At 38.6% G+C, this 25,651-nt stretch overlaps 1 protein-coding gene and 1 long non-coding RNA gene across 2 annotated transcripts; one reads left to right on the top strand and one right to left on the bottom strand.

Moving 5' to 3' along the window:
- Positions 1–9,726: 9,726 nt before the first annotated feature.
- On the bottom strand, positions 9,727–23,919 carry LOC120484988 (uncharacterized). Its single transcript, XR_005623834.2, has 2 exons — positions 23,617–23,919; positions 9,727–11,310 (listed from the first exon to the last, which is right to left on the bottom strand). It is a non-coding gene; the product is annotated as an uncharacterized LOC120484988 (long non-coding RNA).
- On the top strand, positions 19,904–23,382 carry dlx6a (distal-less homeobox 6a). The gene is made up of 3 exons (XM_039680446.2): positions 19,904–21,824; positions 22,249–22,442; positions 22,717–23,382. Exons 1-3 carry the CDS (start codon positions 21,512–21,514, stop codon positions 22,954–22,956), a joined length of 747 nt encoding a protein of 248 aa, XP_039536380.1. The 5' UTR covers positions 19,904–21,511; the 3' UTR covers positions 22,957–23,382.
- Positions 23,920–25,651: the final 1,732 nt, after the last annotated feature.

Below are 25,651 nucleotides of genomic sequence, written 5' to 3'. Positions count from 1 at the left end.
CTATCTATCTATCTATCGTTCCATCGTTCTATCTGTCGTTCTGTCGTTCTATCGTTCTATCTATCGTTCTATCTGTCGTTCTATGTGTCTTTCTGTCTGTCTATCTATCTATCTATCTATCTATCTATCTGTTTATCATTCTGTCTATCGTTCGGTCCATCGTTCTGTCTATCCTTCTGTCTATCTGTCGTTCTATCTGTCTATCCATCGTTCTGTCTGTCGTTCTATCTGTCTATCATTCTTTCTATTGTTCTGTCTATCTATCTATCTATCTAGCTATCTATCCATCTATCTATCTATCTATCTACTGTATCTATCTGTCTGTCTGTCTATCTATCGTTCTATCTATTGTTCTGTCTATCGTTCTGTCTGTCTATCGTTCTGTCTGTCTATCTATTGTTCATTCTGTCTGTCTATCGTTCTGTCGGTCTATCTATCTGTCATTTTATCTTTCGTTCTATCTATCTGGCGTTTTATCTATTCTGTCTGTCTGTTTATCTATCTATAGACTGATAAATGAAAGAAAGGTAGGTAGATATGCAGATAGACTTATAAAATGATAGATAAAATCTGGCCTTCTAGGCAGAACAGCAGATGTCCGATATGTAAGTATTCAGAAGGTAGTGTCTCTGGTGTTTTAAATGTATTGTCCATTCATGCAAGAGAGAGTGGTGCAGTCGTAATGAAAGAGAGAGGCACATGAAAGAGAGTCAAACTTCCCCTATCTGATGTCATTTTCAGATCTTGGGCTCCTCAAACTGAGAGAGAGGTCAAGAGCGAGATGGCGTCTGTTCTCCGAAGGCTCTCATATTCACCTTGTGTCCTCCTCGCCCTCCTCCTCCTCCTCTTCCTCCTCCTCCTCCTCCTCTGTCACCTCCCAGCTTTGTCATCTCATCTCTCTGCTTCGCTCCCATGGCACTTCTCTCTTTTCTTCTCCTGTTCGCTCTGACAGCTCCTTTCATCCATTGTCTTCTATCATGCCTTCAGCTCCAGCACTCTCACTGCTCCTACACGGCAGGCATGTTCACATTCAGCCAGCACCAATCATTACTTTTTTTCTCCCTTTGAAAAAGCAAATATCAAATGCTGAAAAAGATTGATTGCAGTACGTTGTTTCTTTCAGGTGTTATTGTAGTAACACCGTTACAGTGCATTTTCAAGGAAAATGCCATGGCATGTATTTGTGTTGATAAGATTACATAAAGGAAAACTGCGGCTTTCATTCAGCATAGAAAAGTGACTTCCGACATCATATCTGCATCGAGTAAGGTTCGACGAGATTCCAGAGACAAGTTTGTTTCCTGTCAACACTGAAGTTACGTTCACTTTAACAACAATTTGCAAAGTCAAACTAAAGTCATCCTGTTTCAGTCAGAGTTGGTGATTTGAGGTGAGAGGGACTTTGGTGATTTGATGTGGGTGTGCCAGACACCCTGACAAAGTTCAACTTTATGCAAATGAGAGCAGAGTTCATCTTTATGCAAATGAGCAGTGACACGATGAACTACTGACGGCTGAGAAGACAGTGAAGCTTATGTGATCCGCCTAATGTCAAATGATGTGGTCGAGTGTATAGACGATGGAGGAAACATTTGTCCTGTTTGTGATTAATCTTTCTATTCTGTATGACTGCGCGCATACAGAGACGTACACAAAAAGTGATGCATGGAAGAACATCAAAAAGCATTGAGCATGCTTTGATTCTCGTTGCTGCATAATGCATAGTAGCAGTTTATAAAGAAAACGTTTCCTCTCCAACATGTTTATATTAGCAATGACTTTTTATCAATGCAATTTTATTTTTAGCAGCAGTGCAATTTGAGGTCAGGCGTTCGCTAAGTATTGCTAGAGGTGCAGCACAACGTTACTAGGGAAACTAGCGGTAGAAACGCCCACTCACGACCAACAGTGCAGTAACATGGTGACAAGGTGCGATCGGTTAACCCTGACTGTAATTTGCAGAAGAAAAGTGAAAAAATCAGCCATTTGCAGTGAGAATAATCTAGTTGTGGTGACAAATTGGTGATGAAAGTTTAACAGAATTCAAATTTATGCACATGTGCAGTCAGTGGAGAATTTGCAACCTCCAGTGATTTAAATCGGCTACTATCAGTATGAAGAACTATACATACAATAATCTATGTATATGTATATGTATGTATATATATATATATGAAGAGTTCAGATGCAAAAGCCTCTAAATGCCATTTGAAATTTTCTTCTAAAATGATCATTTTTATCAAGCTTGTATATTTAAGTTCAGTAATTTCACTTAAATGGCAATGAAGATTACCTATTAATTGCCATTTAAGTGAAATTACTGAACTTAAATATAATACACATCCAGGGCATGAAGCTCCCGTTCCACCACATCCCAAAGATGCTCTATTGGGTTGAGATCTGGTGACTGTGGGGACCATTTTAGCACAGTGAACTCATTGTCATGTTCAAGAAACCAATTTGAAATGATTTGAGCTTTGTGACATGGTGCATTATCCTGCTGGAAGTAGCCATCAGAGGATGGGTACATGGTGGCCATAAAGGGATGGACATGGTCAGAAACAATGCTCAGGTAGGCTGAGGCATTTAAACAATACCCAATTGGCAATTAGGGGCCTAAAGTATGCCAAGAAAACATCCCCATTACACCACCACCACCAGCCTGCACAGTGGTAACAAGGCATGATGGATCCATGTTCTCATTCTGTTTACTCCAAATTCTGACTCTACCATCTGAATGACTCAACAGAAATCGAGACTCGTCAGACCAGGCAACATTTTTCCAGTCTTCAACTGTCCAATTTTGGTGAGCTCTTGCAAATTGTATCCTCTTGTTCCTATTTGTAGGGGAGATGAGTGGTACCCGGTGGGGTCTTCTGCTGTTGTAGCCCATCCGCCTCAAGGTTGTGCATGTTGTGGCTTCACAAATGCTTTGCTGCATACCTCGGTTGTAACGAGTGGTTATTTATTTCAGTCAAAGTTGCTCTTCTATCAGCTTGAATCAGTCGGCCCATTCTCCTCTGACCTCTAGCATCAACAAGGCATTTTCGCCCACAGGACTGCCGCATACTGGATGTTTTTCCCTTTTCACACCATTCTTTGTAAACACTAGAAATTGTTGTGCGTGAAAATCCCAGTAATTGAGCAGATTGTGAAATACTCAGACCAAAACCACGCTCAAAATTGCTTAAATCCCCTTTCTTTCCCATTCTGACTGTTATGAACGCCTTGAGCGGTTGGAGGTTCCCATTGACAGAGGAAACAGTTGGTCAGGGTTAACAGTGCTTTTATTGCAGTGCAGGGTGACAGTCACTCAGAATTTGTGGGAAAAACAGAAAAACAAAACAAAAACTTAGAGGCAACCAAATATAAGACTGCACAACATAAGGCCAAGCAAAAGAGCATAACCTGACCTGTGCAAAAACACTACATAAGTAGTATTTTCCCAGAGTTACAAACTCACAAGCAGTCCATGGTCTGTCTAGACCTCTCCTTCACCTCCTATCTCTGACTGCCCTAATAACTTTCTGGAGTCATTTTATAGCCATGACTCCTCCTACTCTGGAACATACCACCTTAAAGGTAACACATTTCATACACTTACAGGAATGCATAATAATAATAATAATAATAATGAAGAAAACAAAAACAATAACAAAAGTAATAAATACAAATAAACATATATGTAATAAATCATATCCATAAGTATATATATATATTCAAAGAAAACCCATAACTTAAAAACTATGAGAATAAACTCTCCGGTGACGTCACTCACATGAACGCGCCACTAGCTGGCGCGGACACAAGACCTATAAATAGACCGGATGTTCAACCGAACAGATTTGGCCAACGACTCATCACAACATGGTAAGCATCTTCTATATCTCTTCCACTTTAATCAATAAAATATGTTAATCAAATACTCGTGGTGGTGATTCATTCCCGCACTTCTATTAAACACTTCTATTCACTCGTATACGATTACTAATGGTCATTACTCAGATAAAACTACACACAGACCATCATACAAGTTTACAACACAATGATATCAAATGTCACACAGGTCAATGCATACATAAATATATGTCGGCTAACAGACTGTAATACATGACGCCGGTGTATGCGCGTAACGTGCATGTGTATGTGTGTGTGTCCATGCACAGTCGCAGGCTTACCCTGTGACACTGACATTTAGTTTGGAGTTCAGGAGATTGTCTTGACTTGTCTTGTTAGAAGAGTTTTTGGCTATGCTTTATTTCAATAGTCCACTGTAGATATTCTACTAACTATAAGTAACTTTGCAACTATACAGTATGTCATCTAACTTTCATTAATTTGCAGCTACATGTCAACACACTTGTATTAGTAGACTGTTAGGTCTGTGTTAGGAGAATAAGTTGACATGTACCAAAGTTTCTTCTAGTCTGTAGAATGTCTGTTGAGGAGCATCAAAATAAAGAGTTAGCAGATATTCAGGAGATAGTCTACTAATACTCTAATGACTGCTAGTGGACATGTAGTTGCAAAGTTACTTATAGTTAGTGGAATGTCTAAAGTGGACTATCTAAAGTGTTACCGCGTTTTTGCACAGAGTATGTATGGGGTCTAAGGGTTTAAGATGCCCTGTGAAGGCCACCTCAGAACCAGAGCCTCCATGCTAACTTATTGCCTGTTTCCTCACTACACGGCAGGGGCCAATTGTTAATGTTAATGGATCAACTCAACGCTGCTCTGGTCCTGTTGACGGATGCCCTGCCAGGGCTGCACATGTGAGATAAGTTTCCCGCCACAGGTGCTCTGTCTAGTGTCCTTCAGCGTGATGTAGCGAAGCAGACCCTCTCTCCCGTGCCTCAGGCCAAGTTTTTGAATGAACACCCCTGTGGGAGATTCAACTCGGACCTTAATGCAGATGCAGTGCGCTTAAAAACCTGTACTTTTCTTACACACACACTCGCCCTCCCTTCTTGTGTTCCTGCAGCCGTGTTATTTTTGGCTCTCTTCGGAACGTATGTCATCTTGGAGAGCGTGCAGCACACGGTTAATTGGTGTACCTCAAAGCAGGAATAAAGCGTGAGATATTTATTAGTGTTCTTCTAGTGCCGCTTGTCACGAACACGTGTTGAGCCTCTGCAACAAACTGATTGAAAGCAAGTCAGCGGCAGAACCAACAGTGGGGCCTTAAAATGTCAGCGATATGATTCATGGCCAAAAGTGTTCACACAAAAGAGTTTTCCTCCTCCATCATGTGTTGTACGTATTTATTTGATATAATCAAGAGGACAGAGTGGTGTTTGTCCCTTAGTGTTTGCCATTCAGCCTTCCTCTAACAGGAAACACGCTCTACTGGGAGCTTTCGCTAATGTGTGATAATTTATTAGGCTATTTTAGATACTTATGCAAGTGTCAGGTTGTTTGATTTTCAGCTGAGAGCCAATAAATCCCAATTTCGCATTGCTTTAATGCTGTGGATTATGCATTAGACTAGAGTGACAAAAGAAGCTCACCGCCCCATATTTTTTCCTATAACTTGCATATTTTTAAAGTATATGAGTTTACACAAAATTGATTAATCAGTCAATGACAAATAAGCTTGTCCATGATAGAAACGTGCTCTTTGCATTAATGATGGTTCAATAAAAATACAAATAAATAAAAGAATTTTCACCACTTTCAAAAAAATAATTAATTTAATGTGGTGTGAAGTAAAAAAAAGGAAAGAAAACAAGACACTTATTTTACTTACCTTGTCTGTATATCTTAATCATTTTCAATGTTTTCAAATATTTTCAAGGTAAATAGTATTTATTATTATTATCTTTTACAAAAATCATTCATTCAAAATAATATCATTCAGTTTTACAATTAAAAAAAAAACTTTCCTTGTCGTAAAAAGGTTGAATTATGTTTTTTGTGTAGCTTGTACCATATGACAAAAATAACAAGCATTGAAGCAGTTTTGTTACAATATTATATATCTTAAGAAATAACGATAAAAGACTATGCCAGACTACTTTAGATTTTCTTGTCAAGAAATAAATTATTTTAATGAGGCATTATATATCAGGACAGTTTTATCACCAGACATTTTTCACCCTTATACCCCCAACCAATGAAACTTCTGTCATTAATTACTCACCCTCCTGTCGTTCTAATCCCGTAAGACTTTCATTCATCTTAAGAACACAAATGATGAAATCTGAGAGTTTTCAGTCCCTCCATTGAAAATCTACACAACCACCGCTTTGACACTAGATTAGTATTACAATCTCTTTATGAGTCAATGGAGGGACAGAATGCTCTCAGATTTCATTAAAATTTCTTCAATTGTGTTTTGAAGATGAATGAAAGTCTTACAGGTTTGGCTGACATGAGGGTGAGTAAATGATGACAATGTTTTCATTTTTTGGGTGAACTAACACTTTAATATCAAGCAGGCCTTCTTGTCTCCTTCAGTCCACTGTTTCCATCCTCCAGTCTCATCCTGGACATGTGCTGCAGTGCCGATCGGGTTTGGGCATGTGATAGACATTAGCACTGGGAGAGAAGTCCAGATCATTATGTTTAAGAGCTTTACAATGCTCATTAACGGCTTTCTACCACACAGTCCTGGCAGGAGCTGCTGGCTCCTGCAGCCTTTGGCCCGGCTCCGTTACAGCCTCCCCTCGGTGTCTGAAGACAGGCTTTAACCCTGACGGTCCTCTATCTGACGTGCAGAGTCAGTCCCTCTTTAGGGAGTTTATCGTCTTTCACGGCCTAACAGCTAGCTTAAACCGAGGTCAAAGAAGCAATATTTATGCACTCTCGTTCGCCATCTACCTCTTTAAGCGCTTCATCGGGAACTTTCACCAGGGATCAGATACATTGCAATACTGATGCCAGACTTACCTGCTACATATGTGGCTCAGAAAGGCCACTACTGTTATTTTCATAAGACTACTTAAGACCCAGCAAGATAAACATAGAACCGCTGAGAAGTCTTTAAACAATTTGTCACTGAACGGTTTCCAAACAAAGTCTTAATGTAATACATCAAATTGAGCCTCAATTCATGGAGCGAGAATTTCGGGGACAGTTGATGGAACTGTCACTTGGCAAATTGGGCTAGTAATTTATGTTTTTTTTTATATCATTTTTAAGCTTTTCAAACCTTTACATTTGGTTGTCTGTGATGAATGTTTACGAATTGTGATCGCCTAAGCTTGAACAGAGTCCCTCATAAATTGTTGAGGGAACAGTTGTCTCATAAATTTTGTTTCCAAAGGCTCAAATCATGACAAAAAAAGGCAATTTTTTTTAGGCTGGAGTAGCCATTGCGCATGTGCAGTCATAAGAGAGCATCACACTGACTCTTTCTATAGCAAACGGAGCACCTGCAGTGATGCATTGACTTTACTAATTGGCAATTGGCTCTTTTATTGAGAAGGTGGAGCTTATTCCACCATATTGCCCATTGCACTTTCTCCCATTTATAGTAATATGAGTGCAACCCTATTAACCTCAAGTGATTTAAATACCATGCACTAAAAATTAAATATAAAGTATTTGGCTTGTATCTAGCTGGTTTTGTTGAAATCCCAAGAATGCCCTGTGTTAGTCTTGAGCCCCTTTCACACAGCGAGTTGATCCTGGGAAATTGCCGGGTATCATGACCCAGGATTGATACTGAGATTGATGACCTAGTAACATTGCCGGAATCAGTCCCAGAACGCGCGCTGTGTGAACAAAAGCCAGGACCAATGCCTAAGGGGTGTGTCGTAGTGACGACGCACGTGCCATCACAATGACGTTCCAGGGTATTTTTCTTCCAGCGTACTCCTTATCGAATTACCACGTTGAAAAGAAGTCATAATCGAAAAAAGAATTGTAATTTGACCACAAAACATGTTGTACATAAACAACAAAATTTTGGACATCAACATCTAATGCGCGATCAGCTGCCATGTTGTTCAAAACAATGCAAACACTTGCGCTATTCGACGCGTACCTTACACGTCACATCCTGAGTCTTATGGGATTTTTACTTTTTACGGGATGTGTGTGAACAAAGCAAATCATTATTTTTCAGCATAATTTTTCCTTATTTCCAGCTTTTATTATTACTTTTTGTGAGGAACTTAAAAATTTGATGAAAAACGTCATGAAATGATGTGTAAAGAATATTTTTTAATAAAAAATAAATGAGAAATAATGTAATATATATATTTAGCCTGTTTCCTCATATGGCGAGGTCTAACTGTTAACGTTAATTGAATGGTTAGCAAAAACAAACTCTGAGCTCTGTATATTGTTATTTGTTTTAGGAACTTCTGTATGTGTGAAGGACGCCTTGTGTTCATTGTGTCTTGGCATCTCCATTGTCTCAGAATAGCTCCTGTTTAGCTGTGTTCATTCTGTCTTAACTCACATGTCAGTTTTTTGATGAATAACCTTGATTTAAGTCATGTTAAATATGAGTAGTTATGTACATGTGTCTTTTTTTCAGTTTTAGTGGTGCTAAAGTAAACTGCGCCGTCTGTCTGCTGAGTTAATGTGCTTAGTCGCACTCCAGGTTGTCTGTTTGCACAGAGAGATGTCATCACGGTAAAAACTTCACATACAGTAAGTCACTCAACAGCTTGATTGGTGTGTATTAAAATGAATGACTTTTCTCAACTTTACGAGCTGGTGTATAATGCACCTCAGCTCCTTTTTAGCTCCCGCTTTAATTCTCCCACCTAAATCGGTTTTAATTTTTGGGAATTGGGAATGGCTGCATAACTGGAGACATTTGAGTGCTGGAAAAATGAATTCTTCTTAAGTGCTTTGCTGTGTTGGTCACCAACCTTAAAAGATATCCATAAAACTCAATTCCCAATAGGGTCTAAAATATGATTTATGAAACCTTATTTATTAGTGTGTCTCACTTTAAAATGAATCAGCACAGTTCTCACTTTCTCAGAGCTGCGACTGTGTGACTGTAGCTGTTTCCATACATTGCGCATTTGTTTGACTGTAATTTTGACCAGCTCCAAGTGTTTGATAGCTGGTTTTGTTGATGCATACAAATAAAATGCAGTGTTTCTTTTTTCACGTTGTCGTCATCATCGTTTAAAGGCCAGTGATTATTTCTAAGCAAACCGTGTTAATGGACGCCTTCTTTTTGTAGTTGCAAGACAGTGACTAAAGTCTGTATGGTCTTAATACAAGCCTAGTGTTACTTAATGACAGTTTCTGATGATCTATAATTGCAGTGGCACATAGAAATGGAAGTAGAAAATTGCTGTGTCTGTTTCTCGGTATTGTACAATTCATTTGGATAATTGGTCTGGTCCCGAACAGCCTGATTGTTTGTGAATTAGACCAAAACACCTGGACTCAAATATGTTTCAGAAATCCAATGGGATGTATATAGCTTTTTATTTAGTAGGTGAAGGAAATGAATCCCTCTAGTCTTTTTGTTGATGTCGAAAGCAAAACCCTGCGCAGAAGGACTGTAAATGTTTTATTTAAAATGCCCGAACTGAAAAATCGCGAAAGGAGCACCAGTTTGTTTTGGCGTGTGCGGTTTGTTCCATTCTCCTGTGGCTGCAGACTACTGGTCTACTGCCGGTTCTTTTATTGACTGAATCTCTCACTGTGAGGAGGGGGGGAAAAAACGACTTTGTATTATAACCGTATGGAGAAAAAAATGTTGGCAGCTGTTTTTACACAGCACACTTTTTAAAAAAGAGAGACGGTCCTGACCACAAGTCATAAACCATACTTTATTTAAACTGGCGCTCACCCATTATTTGTTCATAGGGCTTTCTGTCTCACAGAAATAATGTTCCAGTGCTCTCGGTTTTGGGGGGAGGGGCATGAGGAGGACCTGGATAAACTGTTGCCAGGTGTCGTTGCCATGACATTCCATTATGCGATTCAACGCTGCCTTGATCAAGAGGTGTGAACATTCGAAATATGATTGAGAATGATAATTTATCCTTGGGTCCGTCTTTGTCATTAAAGGGATAGCTCTCCCAAAAATGTAAATTGTGTACTCATGTTAATCCAAACCTGTATGAGTTTCTTTCGTCTGTTGAACACGAAAGAAGATATTTTGAATAATGCTGGTAACCAGTACACTGTAAAAAAAAATAATCGTGATTTTAAAGGTAAAAAACTTAATTGCTTAACAGAAAGTTTTCGTACTATATACGGTAAATAACTGTGATAATTTTACTGTAAATTACCGCTAAATTTACTGTTTTTGAAAGTGAAAAAGAACAACTCATTGGATAAAAACCGTGAAAAACCCACAATTCCCTGTGTGACACTTCACAATTTATATATTTTTGTTGAAATAACTATGGTTCCTCATGGTTTTCTTGTTTTTTTTTCTAATCAGTTATGAACATTAGGGGTTTTATGTTACATTTAATGTTGTTAAATTAATGTTTATTGCATTTTTTATATCATTACCATGATTTAATATTTGTGTGAATGACACTGTGAAGGTCCTTTATGTAAGTATTAACCTCCTAATGGAAGACTACTTGTAATGAGCTTTGATTAATCAAAGCTCTCATCTCTGCTGTGATGATTGTTGGTTGTTAATGTTTTACCATGGCACAAAACATATATCAATTTTTCAAAAGGTTGGTAAATCAACATGCTATCAGAAAATGAAATACAGTTTATTACTGTAAATGATAAGTTAAGTAATGTTCCTACCGTATTTTTAACGGTAAAGTTCTGCCGTCAGCTGCCGTTTTTTTATCGTAAAAATTACAGTTTTATTTTTTACAGTGTTGACTTCCATAGTATTTTTTTATCTGGTTACCAACATTCTTCAAAATATCTTCTTTTGTGTTCTGCAGAGGAAACTCATACAGGCTTGGAACAACTTGTGGGTAAGAATTGACAAAATGTACCTTTTGGGTGAACTATCCCTTTAACAAAGTCAGTATTTTCATTCATACTTGATGAAAAGACAGAATTCATATTTCATATTGTTTAATTTAGCAGTGAAAATACAAAACATTGAACAGTGAGATGCTGTTGTCCACGCTGTTGAACTCCACCCCTCTTTGCTTCTCGTGCCGAGCTGACAAGTCCATCACGTAATGCTCTGAAGCTCTGCCCTGAACGACCCTCTCCTGACAGCTTCTTCATTACCTTTTAATGTATTCATGCATATTCCTCCTCGCTGGTAAGGCCGTCATGTAATGAGAGGAAATGGTGAGCCGCTCCGTGCCTTGGATCATGCTATCCGCCCTTTATTTCCATTAACAAAACAACTTCTGATGCATGTAGATGGCAGGAACTCCTGGGTAGTCGGCGCTGAATTTCCTGCAATATGACAGAGAGAATATTGGCACGTCAGTGGGACACCTCAGTGACTCTGGAAGATGCCATCATTATGTGTTGGCAATCGCGAGAGCTGAATTTTGTGGAAAATGAGGGAGGCCATGTCAGCCTCACTAGCGTGTTGTGAGTGGCCTGAAATGCATCCGCTATGAGAGTCACATTCTGTTTACCACAGCGGGGGGGAGAGCATCAGCATCACAGGCACGACGGTGAAATGAACAAAATACATTCATTATAAGTTCGCCGCTCATCCTTCTGGAAATATAAAATAAGCTGATTTCAATATAAATAGAACAGGGAGGATGTCTCTACATCTACTTTGATTGTCACTTTTCAAGCCGTCAAATACCCAAAGGCCTTTCCGTGGCCTCGCTTATGTGTCAATGCTAATTTCCCCCCGTTGCCAGGAGTAACACATTGGGGAGCCTTGATTTTCTTCCTCTGGTCATCGAGCTTGCGTCTTTCTTCTCAGACAGCTTGCTCAGTGCTTGAAATATCTCTCAATGTTGGCCAATCAAAAATAGGAGAACATCTCAAATCAGGTTCTCCGCAGGCTTAGAATCAACAATGACGTACAGTATTCATTCTCTCTGATAAAAAGTGTCCCGCTGTGTCTTTCTCGAGAGGTAATTTCCCCGTATTGTGTGCGTGAGCCCATTGTGACTACGGCAGAGATGCTTGTACAAATTCACGGCGCAAGCAAATCAGTCTCGGGAGTTTTGATCGAAGTGACAACGGTCCGTTTAAGAACTCGGGGAGGGCGTAATCTGAAAAAGGCTAATTCAATACAACTTGCCAGACAGCCACTTTCAAGTATCAGAAATTTCGAGCTGTCAGCCGTCGTGGTTGAGAAGCGCAGATGCATACAGCTGTTTGGTAGTCTGTAAATGACCCCTCTCAGCCTCTATGCCCCACTCTCTGACTGACACATTGTGCTGGATAACTGCCGGTGCTGCATTGCAAGCGGGCTGTCCAGCATGTGGTTACCTCCTCAGCTGCACTCACCTATTCAAGGGTTACTGCAGGTCAGGATTTCAATGCCTCGGTTTCACACCATCTCATGTGTCCTTTCGCTTGCAATCTCTGTTTCATTGGGATAGGGGTCCAAAAGCATTGCTTTTAGAGTATCTGTACTCGCGTGAGCACTGGCTACGGTGCATGTTTTTACTTTTCTGACGATTTACTACAAATATCATTGTTTTGGATGGGAAAGTTGGGGATTTGTGAGTGCAGCTGCACAATGCAAATGGCTGTAATTATATGTTTTAAATGATAGCGATAGCAGAGCTGATGAGAAAAACAGTGGGGGTTCAAATGACTGAGAACACCAGGGGAAATTTCTTCTTTAATACAACATTTGCAACTGCATATATTATATTGTCGGCATAAAGGAAATTTGAACTTTTGGGTTACACTTTATTTTAAGGTGTCCTTGCTACAGTGTAATTAATGAGTAACGTTATTACACAAAAAATGCTGGGTTGTTTTAACCCAACTTTGGGTCAAATATGGACAAACCCAGCCATTGGGTTAAATTTTTTATTTTGTTTGTCCATATTTGACCCAAAATTGGGTTAAAACCACCCAGCATTTTTTAGAGTGACATTTACTTAGGGTTATATATAGGGTTTGGTTTAATGTTAGTTAGACATAATTATGCTAAATTTAGTAGTTCTTCCTATTTTAACTGTAACGTGTAACAAGGATACTGTAAAATAAAGTGTTACCACCTTTTCTATAATGGAGCGATTGTTGAACTAGAAATCTCAAATATTTCCCCAATTTTTACTTTTTTAAAACCAATAATGTTATAATTTATATAATGGTGTGATTAGTGAATTACACTCTAGAAATGCTGGGTTGTTTTAACCCAACTTTGAGTCAAATGTGGACTAACCCAAACGTTGGGTTAAAAATGTAATTACAAAATTTAACGCAATGGCTGGGTTTGTCCATATATTTGACCGATATATGGACGATTTACTACAAATATCATTGTTTTAGTTGGGTTAAAAACAATCTTAAATATTTGTCCTTTTTTACCTCATAAAAAAATAACTTTTAGCATGATTAGTGAACTATCTTAGAAAACTAGAAATCTTAAAGTGGTAAAAATCAAGCTTGTCTATGTGGTGTTTCAAATATGCTTTAATACAATCCATGTGCAAATTCTTAAGTCAACACCATTGCTGAGTATTTTTCCTTTAAAACTACAGTGAACCAAAGACAGACTCAAAAACAAACAGCGTGCGATGGTCAACCAGTGGATCTCTGAGCTGAGTGAGTGAGTGGAGGTGGGGATCATTTGCATATTCATAGAACCATGTATTCTACATGAGGCAAGGGAGTTGCATTCAAGCTTTTTTTATTCATAAAGGATTTTTTAAGGAAAACAACATTTAAATGTGTCATTTTACTGATCAAAGATGAGTTTTAAGGGATACAATTATTGACTATGGGGGACTATAATATATATACTAATATTTATCCATTTTACCTCATATTGTTTTTTGGTTGAATCCTCAACTGCTTATTTGCACTGCTTATTGGTTTGTAGTTTGTATATGTTTTATTGCAAAAAAAAAACTTTTGCTTAATATGATTTTCAGCAACAGCATCAAGTAATATCTCTCAGCTTACATTGACCCTTTTTATTGTTCATGACATAAATGTGATCAAATTTACCACAAATTATCCGAAAGTGTTACAAAAGCACTAACATGTCAGGATTGCTTTTCTAATTTGTCCATTTTTGTGTTGCGCATATTCTACATTGTTTTAAACGTCCAGCTTACTGAATGCAAGAACATAAATAAGGTGACTGAGCAGAGAGGGCCGAGCGAGTGAGGAAAGACCAAAATGACAGGGAGTTTAGCGCGCTGAATCCTTTTAGTAGACCACTGACACATGAATGAGGGGAGAGTGAGAGAAAGAGAGAAAAAAGTAGACAGCCAATTTGGGAGTAATGCAACTAAAAACAGACAAGTGTAATTTCATCCATCTGGACAGATGTGTAAAAGCGTTCCTCAGAACATTCCCCATGATTCCCCCTGATTGATCTTCCCCCGGACTGAAACACCTATTATTAGCCACGAGCCTAATAGCACCAGGATGGCTTACTGCTCTCCCAGAGGCCAATTCTCTGGTCATATCTCACTCACTGCAGCTGTAGAAACAGGAGAGGAGAGGAGGATGAGGTCCTTCATATTCAGTCGACAGAATTCTAAAGCGGACGTCTCAAACAAAACAATAACTCGGTTTCATCCAGGTTTCCATTGTTATTTAGGAAGAGCGTTTGCACACCCACCTGATTACGCAGTGAGGAGATGCTACTGAAACACAACGAAAAAGAGTGGCTTGTGTACAACGCAATCATTGTCATCAAATCCTCCGTTATTTTAAATATATCATAGTTTAAAGCTAGTTTTTCTTTTTTACTCTGAACGAAATGTTTATTGAAGGCCAGCTGTGACGCATCAAATGCTGGTTTCTCTTGAATAGTCCAGGGTTTTGGACTCCACAAATGCTCGCCATCTTCCATACGCTGGTCTGTTGGCTTGGAAAAGGAGAGCGGTTGCATGAGAGCTTAAGTCCAAGTCTGGTGTGATCAGATCCATTTTGATCCGGATCCAAACACGAACAACGTTCCCACTGTCCTTCACCTTTGCTGCTCTATATGGAGATGATTTTCAGCACTGTAAAAACATACCTGCATCTGTTATTTCTATGCCAGCTCTCATGTATAGTGTGCGGAAAGCTTCTTTGCTTTTGCCCCTCATATGTTTTTAGATTTATTTGACTGTATTTTCAGCATTCATTTGAAAACCCTCTCCTTACATTGATTGAATGAGCTCTATGGTTTAATGCATTTCCAAGAGCAGTTATCAGTATCACTGTGATTGCCGGCGTGTGTTTTGATAAAATGGGAAAAGCCTAAAACCCTTCAACTGAAATGGTTGTTAAAGTTTATGGAAATAAATGCTGAAGGGGATTTGTTTTGCACCACATTAACAAGCTTGTATGAGCTTAACCACATTTGATCGAATGATCTTATGAATAAATTCAGATTGAATTTACACACTATTGGTTTTTGTTGGATTCTGCCTATTTTTTTTACACTTGTGTGGTTAATGTTACTGCACAAAAGGCCAAGATTTAGTTTACTGGTATGCTTATGTCAAAATCTCAAAGGCTTTCTCATTTATAAGATTTTTTTTTTCAATCTACACAAATGTATCACCTTTAGTGCCTTCAAAGCATTTAATCTGAAATAAATGGAAGAGATGCTGTCTTCCATTAACCTTACAGCCATTAATTCATCATTACTATGCAAAAACATTGACAAATCCCGAGACTAATGTTTTTATACACTTGAATATGCTTAATAGAATGCCTGATAGAATACATAAATCCTCACTTATGACTTCATGTAAAAGAGACTTGCAAATATTTCAGTACCACCTTCACTAATATGGCTAAATTAAACAGCTTGTGTTTTTTAAGCATTAATTTTTGGCACCCAGCCATTCATGGCTTCACTGCTTCTTTGGCGTAACTCTGCAGTCTTTATCTCCCGCAGAACCTTTTGTGAGTCAATTTCAAATGTTCTTCAGCTAGAATGTGGAAGTTTGTAGTTTCAGGCAGTCTTTGTATTTTGGCTATTTAGCCCTGAACAGGAGCTTGAGAAAGGCACGCAGCTCCTGCAGACTGGTTTTCATGTGAACCATGGCAGGAGAATGAATGTGGCACAAGGCGGTTCTCCAGGTGTGACTTTTTTTTTCTCGGCTGTTTTTACGCCTCATCAAACTCACTGTTCTTGAGTTTCAGGCAAACAATTATTGTCCGTGCTTCATTGTTTGTGCCACTTCCTCACCTGACCTCAGGAAATTCAAATCAGGGGAAACTACTTAAATCACACGCAACATCATCCCACCAAATACCAGCACAAAACTCCATGAGCTCCAGCATTATTTTCATAAATATCGACTTGTAATTATTATCACATTTTTTGTCACTGCAATTCTCAGTATTTCCAAAAAGAAAAATCGAAATATTAGCACACAATTGAGTACATTCAATTGCTATGTTGTGTTTTATGGATACATGATTAACACACAAAGAAACCGTAACCATGGTCCCTCCAATCAGATTAGGTGGACCAGCTTCAATCAAAGATCAAAATCTATCAGAGTCAGCTAATAGCAATGATTATAAATAATGACTATGGGTGGATAAATAGCTCAGGCAAATATACTGCAGGACAAAGCGGACAACGTAATGCACATGTAACTGCATGGGTAAAATGTTTTCGTCGTGGTAAACCACCTGCACATGCAAAGATTCATATGCAAAATACTATCCTTCCAAGGCCACAGGATCTCCGTTTCACGTAAATATTAATAGCCATTGATTTCACCCACTTTTAGAGATCAAAGAGAATTACCATGTGAATAAACACATAAAGTGAATGAAGTTTTGATTTAAAAAAAAAAATGTTATTTTTATTAGTAGCCTAGGCTATTCTGACTATCATTCTTTTGTCGTTGTTTATTGTGCAGTTATCCGTTTAACATTTACAGGCAACTGTCACGCGTGAAAATGACTGATCTCCTGCTGTTAATATTTACGACTTTCCCCGTTTCGGGGAGCAATGACAACTTCTGCTGTAGCTTATCAAAATTATGATTATATGGTTGTCTTGTAGCTAGTCTTGTAAACTTGGCTTTTTCACCTGCGACAAGGAGTGTTGGTTATTCGAGCATCTTTTCCCCCCCGCGCGGTTGTTTACCGAATGTTGTGGTCGGCCACTGCACACCCAAATAACAATAAAGCGTGTCTGTCATGACACGTAAACCCACTATTCGTTGGGTGTGTTTTCAAACTGTCATAACAAGTAATATTCTGACAAACTCCTCCCCGAGATTTTGTTGATTACACGTTAAGAAATATTATCAATACGATATAGCTACGAGGCGAATGACAAGCCACTTGTCAAAATGATTAATTTGGTATGTAGTGGGATTTATTTTATTATTGCACGATTATTATTTCAATTGACCTTCAAAATGTATTAAGTGATATTGTAAACTGTAATATGTGATCAAATGTTCTAGTGATATGCAAAAAAGGACTTGCACTTTGCTTTACATTTCTATTGAAAATGTAATTGTATAATTATCTCTGGTGCACATCAGGAGGGTATTATTTTGAATTCAGGTTTGAATTCAAAGCCTCAGAAAAGCAGCTAACGAAATTTTACAAAATGAAAGGGGGCTCGGCGCAAGGAAATAAAGTGTATCTTTGTTTGCCCCTCTTTGTTTACCGCGGGATTTTTTTTTCCCTTTTTTTCATTTTACTAATTCATTTCAATGGCTTTCAAACTGGAAAATGGAAATGTTGCTCTTGCCCTCTATTTCAGCAGCCGCGTCCTGGCAACAGAGCAATTTTCTATCATCAGGGATAAACGGCATCGAACAGTACATTCGGATAAAAAAGCCTGTGATTGCTGGCCTTCCTGTCTGTCATCTCTCTAGAAAATCCTCTCCCCCAGACCTGAGCCGTGTGCTGTCAGAGCTAATAATGTCTTCTATTAAGTCGAAAAAGAACCCCGAAAAATCCCACTGTTCTCAATTGTACAACATTCTCAAAAGATAAAAGATTTTTCAGCAGAGCCACGTTCATTTAGATGAAGTGAAAATGAATGTTCATAAGAGGCAACCTCTGTGTTAGCTTCAATTTTGCATTGAACATTGAAGTATCCTTTCAGATCTGTAGCTACTACACAGCCTTATGTTCTTATTTCCTAGAGATAAACAAACTTCTTTGTTGTACATTGGTATGAAACGTAAAACGCACAGACAGAGAAAATGCTATATTACATTTTAGGCCTCTCTCATTTTAATTTTTTTGCTCATGCTAAGAAAAAAAAAAAGACAATTATGCTCTTTAAGCATATAGTCACCAAAGCGTGACCACTGTTAGTATGAAGTTAGTCTACATCAACCCGGAAGTGGAGCTTTTAGCAAGAATATGTAATCTATGCACGAGATTTAGTCATAACAGCTCAAGCAATTTTGATTTAAAGGTCTTTGCTTTGTGGTCAGTTTATATACCAATATTAATGAGAAAGTGACTAGTATTTTTTAATATTTTAAATGTTTGACGCACAGTCTGTTTGAATCGAATTAATGCATATTTAATATAAAGCCGATACCTCCGCCAATTTCAGTAAGGGTCTTTTTTTTTCTTCCTTAGCGTTACTAACGTAAATAGGCCTAGAGTTAAATATTTAGTGAAACAGTCCTGGAATAGAATGTGTGTTTTAATATGTGACCCAAATGGCAGGGAGGGGTCTGGTGATATTTGTTCTCCTCTCCTGATTTCTATTGTAGTGATCTAACGCAGAATACCGACAGCTGCGCGTGCTATCATCTGCGTTCGCTTTGCCTCGCCACTTCCTCTGCTCAACAGCCACGGAGATTCGTCGACGCCTGCGTGTGTGTGTGTGTGTGTGTGTGTGTGTGTGTGTGTGTGTGTGTGTGTGTGTGTGTTCGGCAGAGAAAGCACGATCAGCCGCCTTTCCTGGACTGGAAACGCATCCGAGCCGGTCAACATGGCTGTTCGGACCAGTGACAAGAAAGTGCGCTCTTCGGAATGGAAGCGAATCCATTTCAAAGTAGTTTTGTTAAAGCTCCAAGATAGGGCTGCATGGATGCACTCGAGAGCAGGCATGTCCACACAGACCCCTCTCTTTCTTTTTATTTTTGACAGATTTGTAATATGGGTTTACATGCATGCGTTTTTTATATTCTCAGTAATAAATAGCCTATAATGAAAAAATAAAAGTTCACACATTTTTAGTTAAAGAAATTGAAATAAAGATTTTTGTAAGTAATCGAGTTTGGTTTTGGTGAAAGTAGACTCCGTTATAATACAAATAAAATGTCATTTATTTTTTAAGTGTCAATTTTAACTTTATCAAAATGGCTCCTCATACTTTGAAACGTTCTATTCCTGCGCATTTTTTTAATTATAAAAATTGGAATACAATTTATGTAGAGAAACAACACCATTTACGACCCTTCAACAGCTTGCAAATAGAGGCTATTGAGTTTTAATTTAAATACGCGTCCTGTGGTCAAGATACACTGAAACGGATCCACTGGCCTGTTGTATAATTTTGTTAATTTGCATTGAATGATTTTATCAGTCCCTGGAAATATAACCATTCTAGATTCATGTCCTTAACTGTCAAATATAAAGTGTCAACGCAGGTTTTATAAAAAGGAAGTAATTTTAAAGGTATCAAACCATGAATTCTCGATCAATTAAGCACTTAAAATGTCAGCAAGAAAGCATAATTGGAAGATGTTTGTACCATGCCATGGCTATGTATCTGGTTTTGCTCTCACTTGCTCGACAAACATTTTCAAACTGATCATGCAGCAGCAATAATCAATCAAATTCCTGATCGCTAATGTTAACTCATTTGACAATTGCATTTAAGCAAATTATTACACTGCTTTTTATAAAATTCAAAAGAAACAAAAAATGTTTTTCAAACGAATTCTGCAGATTCCCTCTTACCTGCGTGCACAGTTAATTTGAACTCGAAATATTTGATATCTTGACTATAAGAAGAAATCCACAAGCGTTCAGATCGACCTGATGCCTTTCTGTCTCTCCCAAGTTTAGTCCACCATGGAAAATGGTTATCTACGCCGCTTGTGCACTCTTAAATCCGGCAAAGTAAATAACATCCCTGGTAATAATAGCAAGGTACGCAGTTCTTGTTACAGAAAGGGAGAAAATTGAAACTAAATGCTGCATTTAGGGCTACCATTTTTGATAAGAGGATAATTGAGGCGACACTGGTGTATAATTAGCGGATAATTTATGCTATATCCACTTTTAATCCACCTCCCAAAATAAACAAGGTCCATAATCATTACAGACGAATTGTTCTTAATTTTATAGCGCCAGTCTGAATACAGTGTAACGGATAATCAAAGTGAATTTGGATATAACTGATTGCGACCGTAATTGCTTTTTCATTACCATTTCAAGTAAATGTATGCCATATCATGAGAGAACTCGTAGTCTATAAAATAAAAATTGAGTGAAATGAGAATGAAGAAAGCCTTGCAGTTGTAGGGTAGGCTATATTTACATCGTGGTTTATAATGCGATCGCGATTTGCCAAACCACAAACTGCACTCGTAATTTGCATATATTTTCAACTGTGACTGGCTCGTGATTATACGAGGAAAGGCTGTCACTAACCCGGGCCTTTCAGTGACTGGGGCTTAATTAAACCAGACCATATCTGGCGTGTTTATAGTTCACGTGAATCCTCTCTGACGAGGCTTACATATTGCTTTTATAGACTATTCTTTTGACAACGCATATCTTCACTTAATATGCATGGCTTATATTTTTATTCTATTGGCTACTGCAACTCTCCTTAATTATTTATGTATCGTTCTTGTATTTAGCCTATAGGCTATTATTATTTTACTGTTGTGTTTTCTTCTGTTTTGCAAATGCATTGAGACAACACCGTCCATATAACATGACTTTTTAGTCGTACATATGGCAATACATTCTCTTTATCCTACAACGATTCGATTTGTATGGTGTTTTTGCGGTTTGTAGGCTAAGCGATATTTGGCACCTCGAGCTGTGGTTACGAACCACACGATTAATTAGGCAACTTCGATAGCAGCGCGCGACATTGTCTCGGGAGTCGTATCGAAGTGGGAATTTTGTGAATATCAGAGGGATATCCCAGCATTATTATTCTCCACATGGTTATGGCTACGGTGGGAGCTGTTAAGGTAGGTTAACTCACTGTGAAGTCTCAGCTAAAGCAGAGAACTGATGACGTTAGGTTGAATGACCAATCGGAAGGCGCTGCCCTTTGGAGACAAACCATTTTACTTGTAGTGGCTGCATCAAGTCTGGAAGCAAGGACTCAAATTTAACAGAATCCACCTTAAAATCTCTGCCTTTACTCAAGCCCACCTTCCACCATACCGCGTGAGAATTACAGGACAAAAAAGGATAAATTGTGGAGGTAATAACGCAATATCCCCTAACCAAGGAGAGAAAGAAACGAACACAACGAAAGGGCTCATTTGGACTTCAGAGATAGGGGGTAAGTGCTCTTAAAGCAGAAAATTTGATGATGACCATGACTACGATGGCTGACGGTCTGGAGGCTCAAGACTCGTCAAAATCTGCTTTCATGGAGTTTGGACAGCAATCGCACTCACAACAGAGCTCCCCGTCAATGGCCGCCAGCCATTATCCGCTCCACTGTCTCCATTCCGGGTCTCATCATCATCATCATCATCAGCACGACAGCTCTCCGTACTCCGGCTCAAACTCTTATAACAGGTCGCTACCTTACTCCTATGTAAGCCATCCCCACCACAGTCCGTACCTGCCGTCCTACACTAACGCCAGCGGAACACAGACCAGGTTAGACGCCACAGGTAAGCGTATTACATGCGTAAAGATCCAGCTCTGTTTTCATTGTTGAACTATAGGCTACGAGGAAAGCTGTTTGTCGATAAAATTTTACATTCACAGTTCTCATCTAAGACACCGTACCCGTTCCCCTTTGTTCTCGCCCAGTTTTGCCCGTCGTATGTCAGCAATAACGGTGTTCTCAAAATGATTTATTGCGTTACGCCAGTGATTCTACCCACCATTACAAATTATAATTAGCATCTAATTGTCCCAGTCTCGACATGTCACTTCATGCTATTTCCTAAATATGACAAAGTAATTATGCTATAGCCTATAATGCTTGAAGGAACTTTACAAATTTGTGTTTGTCAAAAAAAAAAAGTCACATTTAAAATTCGTATAAATGTTCATGTGCGGGAATCATTACACAATATTCACCCTTTTCAGAACAGCAGAAAACAACAGTGATTGAAAATGGAGAAATACGTTTCAACGGAAAAGGCAAAAAGATCAGAAAACCAAGGACGATTTATTCCAGTTTGCAGCTCCAGGCATTAAATCACCGGTTCCAGCAGACTCAATACCTGGCGTTACCAGAGCGCGCGGAACTGGCTGCCTCTCTCGGGCTCACACAGACACAGGTGAGATGTGGACTCATTTACATTTAATACTGAATTGTGCTTTTCATATTGGTTAGGTATCTATTGGAATGTGGACTCAATTGAATTGAATAATTATGCTTTTTATTTTGGTTTAGTATTAGCCTATTACTGATTTTTGTAATTAATAAAGGTGGACCTATAGTATATGTTTAGGACGATGATGACAAAAAATATCATGTTAACTAAATTAGACACCTACTTCACTTTAAATAGGATATATAACCCAGTTTATATTTTTTTTCTTTCTTTTCAGGTAAAGATATGGTTTCAAAACAAAAGGTCCAAGTTCAAGAAGTTGTTGAAACAAGGCGGTAACCCACACGAGATTGACCCTTTGCCCGGTTCCATCGCCCTGTCCCCACGTTCTCCAGCCATTCCTCCTATTTGGGACGTCTCAACCTCCTCTAAAGGAGTAAACATGTCTGCTAACAGCTACATGCCCGGTTACTCACACTGGTACTCTTCGCCTCATCAGGACGCCATGCAGAGATAGGCAACTAGCCCTGTTTTAGGCCAGAGGCCTTGACGTTGACTTCATGTCTTCGCCCAGTTCACGGTTTAACATCCCTAATATAGACCTATTCTAGTCTGCCTATTAAGGGGACGATTTCTTTTGATGGATGAAGACATGTGGGGTGGCGAAGCTCGACAATGGAACTAAATGTCAGTAGCAAATTAAACGGATTGATTAAAAATCTGTGCTCACACGTGTTTGGCTGTAATCAAACACAATCATCACCAACAGGAAGCGAAACGTTTTGTCACGCGCTTGAGTCGCATTTGAAAACGAACTCAATCCTCCTGCGTTTATGTTTTTGATCATGCAAACAAAAGCAACTTGATTGTAAATATATTGTCCGATTTTAGTTGTTAAAAACTTTTTATGTTTTGTCATAAATGGAGTAAACCATGACTTCAAGTAGCCTAACGTGTCGTGCCTTTTTTTAATTTTTAAGGAGATATTATGAAAGACTGACTTTTAAAAAATCTATTATTAAATAGATGATTGGAATAATCTGAATTTGAAAACAGTTCTTTATAAAATATATAAAAATAGGACCTATAAACAACTTACACAGTCATTTGAAAATAACCACCTCCACATTATTTTTCTAATGCTGGAAAGATATGAAGGAATAACAAAATGGCTTACCCGAGATGGTGGTTTCTCAAAGTGTTTTTTCCTACAGAATAGAGCGGCATCTTGTCCATCTTGTCATTCTCTAGCTCAATTATTAAGGTATTGACAAAATGTTTTCCCCCTTTCTCTCTGCCTTGATCTGCGAGACGCTGAATGCCTTTCGCCACAGGATCGATCCTGAACAAAGCATCCAGCTGCAGTCTCGTTCAATATGAAGGAGATATTTGGGACAATTTATGGGTTTTATCCAAGAGAGGTTTTTTTTTTCCATTCTCATAAATGCAGACATAATTAGGGTAATTTTTGATGTAGCCCGCTGATTACAGCGTTTTTACCGTCAAAGATAATTACCTGTAATTTTCTACCACTTTTAATACTAAAAGGCATCTTTATTTGGATTTGAAGTGGCAAAGACGAAACAAAAGATGAAATTATTCGGTTATTCATGTACAAATTGCTGAGGAGAGTGAACACTTGGGATATTATCTAAAATTACAACGTTGAATAGGGAGACGAGAAGCCCCTGCAGCTGTCAAATCGTGGATGCCCCAGCCGCAGAGAATGGGGCTTGATTTTCTAAAAAGGTTTCCTCATCAACGGATTGGGATGGTTCATTTAAATGTTTGCTCTGCCTATAAGAACATGAGATATATCTTGAAATAGGAAACGTCAAAAACACATTTGTCACCGTTTTTTAGAGGCTAATCTGCTCAGAGATCAAACATATAGCATTTGCAACTATTCAATTCAATTCACGTTTATTTGTAGGCTATAGCGCTTTTGACAATATGATATCGTTTTAAAGCAGGTTTACAGAAAATGCATGTGCACATTAGCCAATTTACAGTAATCTGTTATCGGAGGTGACTGCCTACTATTTCAGAAATGTAGACTACACAAATCACGCATTTAGCTGACAACGGCTATTAAATTGAAGGCAGAAACAATGAGCTCATTGAATTAGGCTAAATAATTAGGGTCAAGTTGTCAATAATTTTACAATAGAAATTGTCAACAATTGTTCCAATAGGCTATAGGCCTAGACATTTAGCATTGATGTTGAGTTTGCCTCAACTCTAAAATCCTACAGCTAAATAATCTTTGGAGGAATCCTTCCTCCAAATAATTCCTCATAATATTAAAAATAAAATGTGTTTGTGAGAGTTAAGACCCCAGCACAAATATGACAGACCCCCTGACAGACTCCGACAGACACGATCTTGCAGATCCCGACATCCTCAAGACTAGGCTAAATGAGAATTAACCAAAGACCAGAAGCTAATAATTCCGAGTGTGTGCGCAAATGAAAAAGAGAGGGATAAAACACCAAAATTATGACCGGTTTGCTATAGATCCCAGCGTTCGTATGTCACACGTTTTAAAATAGCCTGCCTTCCCCAACAAGCCGAGCTGCAGTTCATAACAACACCCACCCATCAGCGGCACACAGATTAGCCAACAACAAAACAACATGCTAGGCTAATGGAACAACACTTACCTTCGGTAGCTAAGTTTATTGTCTCGCATATAGAACCAAATCTCTGGTTTCAATAAAGATATCGTTGTGAAAGCTGACGGTCCTGTGTACCGCTTGTGTTGAGTAAGCAAATCCAGGTGTGGAAGTGTTTGCACACCCCGACACCTCTTATATATTGCCTGCAAAATTAGCCGTTATTACTGTCACTGTTTAGAGATGGTGAGCTAGGGAAAAACCGTCTGCAATCAAGAACCAGGCGCATCTTTGCAAATTATAGATAATTGTAAATGTCCAGATTATGATAATGGAGCTAATCCTGGTGGAAGTATAATTATTGTTGAGTGTTACAGTTGAGGGTGTCCAGTAAAGCTAACTGTCATTATTTATACATGGTTTGCAGAGAATTCGTTGAGTGGAAAATTTTGAGTTGGAATTTAACAAGGCTCTCGATATAATGGCATGGGATGTAGCGTGTTTGTGTACGTGATATAGAAAGCGAGGCAAAGTTAGAGTTGATATATGGCGTGTATGTTTTGGGCGTGTGTTTGGAGCGTGAAGCATGCGTACGCG

The sequence above is a fragment of the Pimephales promelas genome, chromosome 18 (genome assembly GCF_988280905.1).
Source record: "Pimephales promelas chromosome 18, fPimPro1.hap1.1, whole genome shotgun sequence".
Taxonomy (NCBI): Eukaryota; Metazoa; Chordata; class Actinopteri; order Cypriniformes; family Leuciscidae; genus Pimephales; species Pimephales promelas.
Note: the sequence above shows the minus strand (reverse complement) of the source record. Positions and strands in the feature narration are given on the sequence as shown.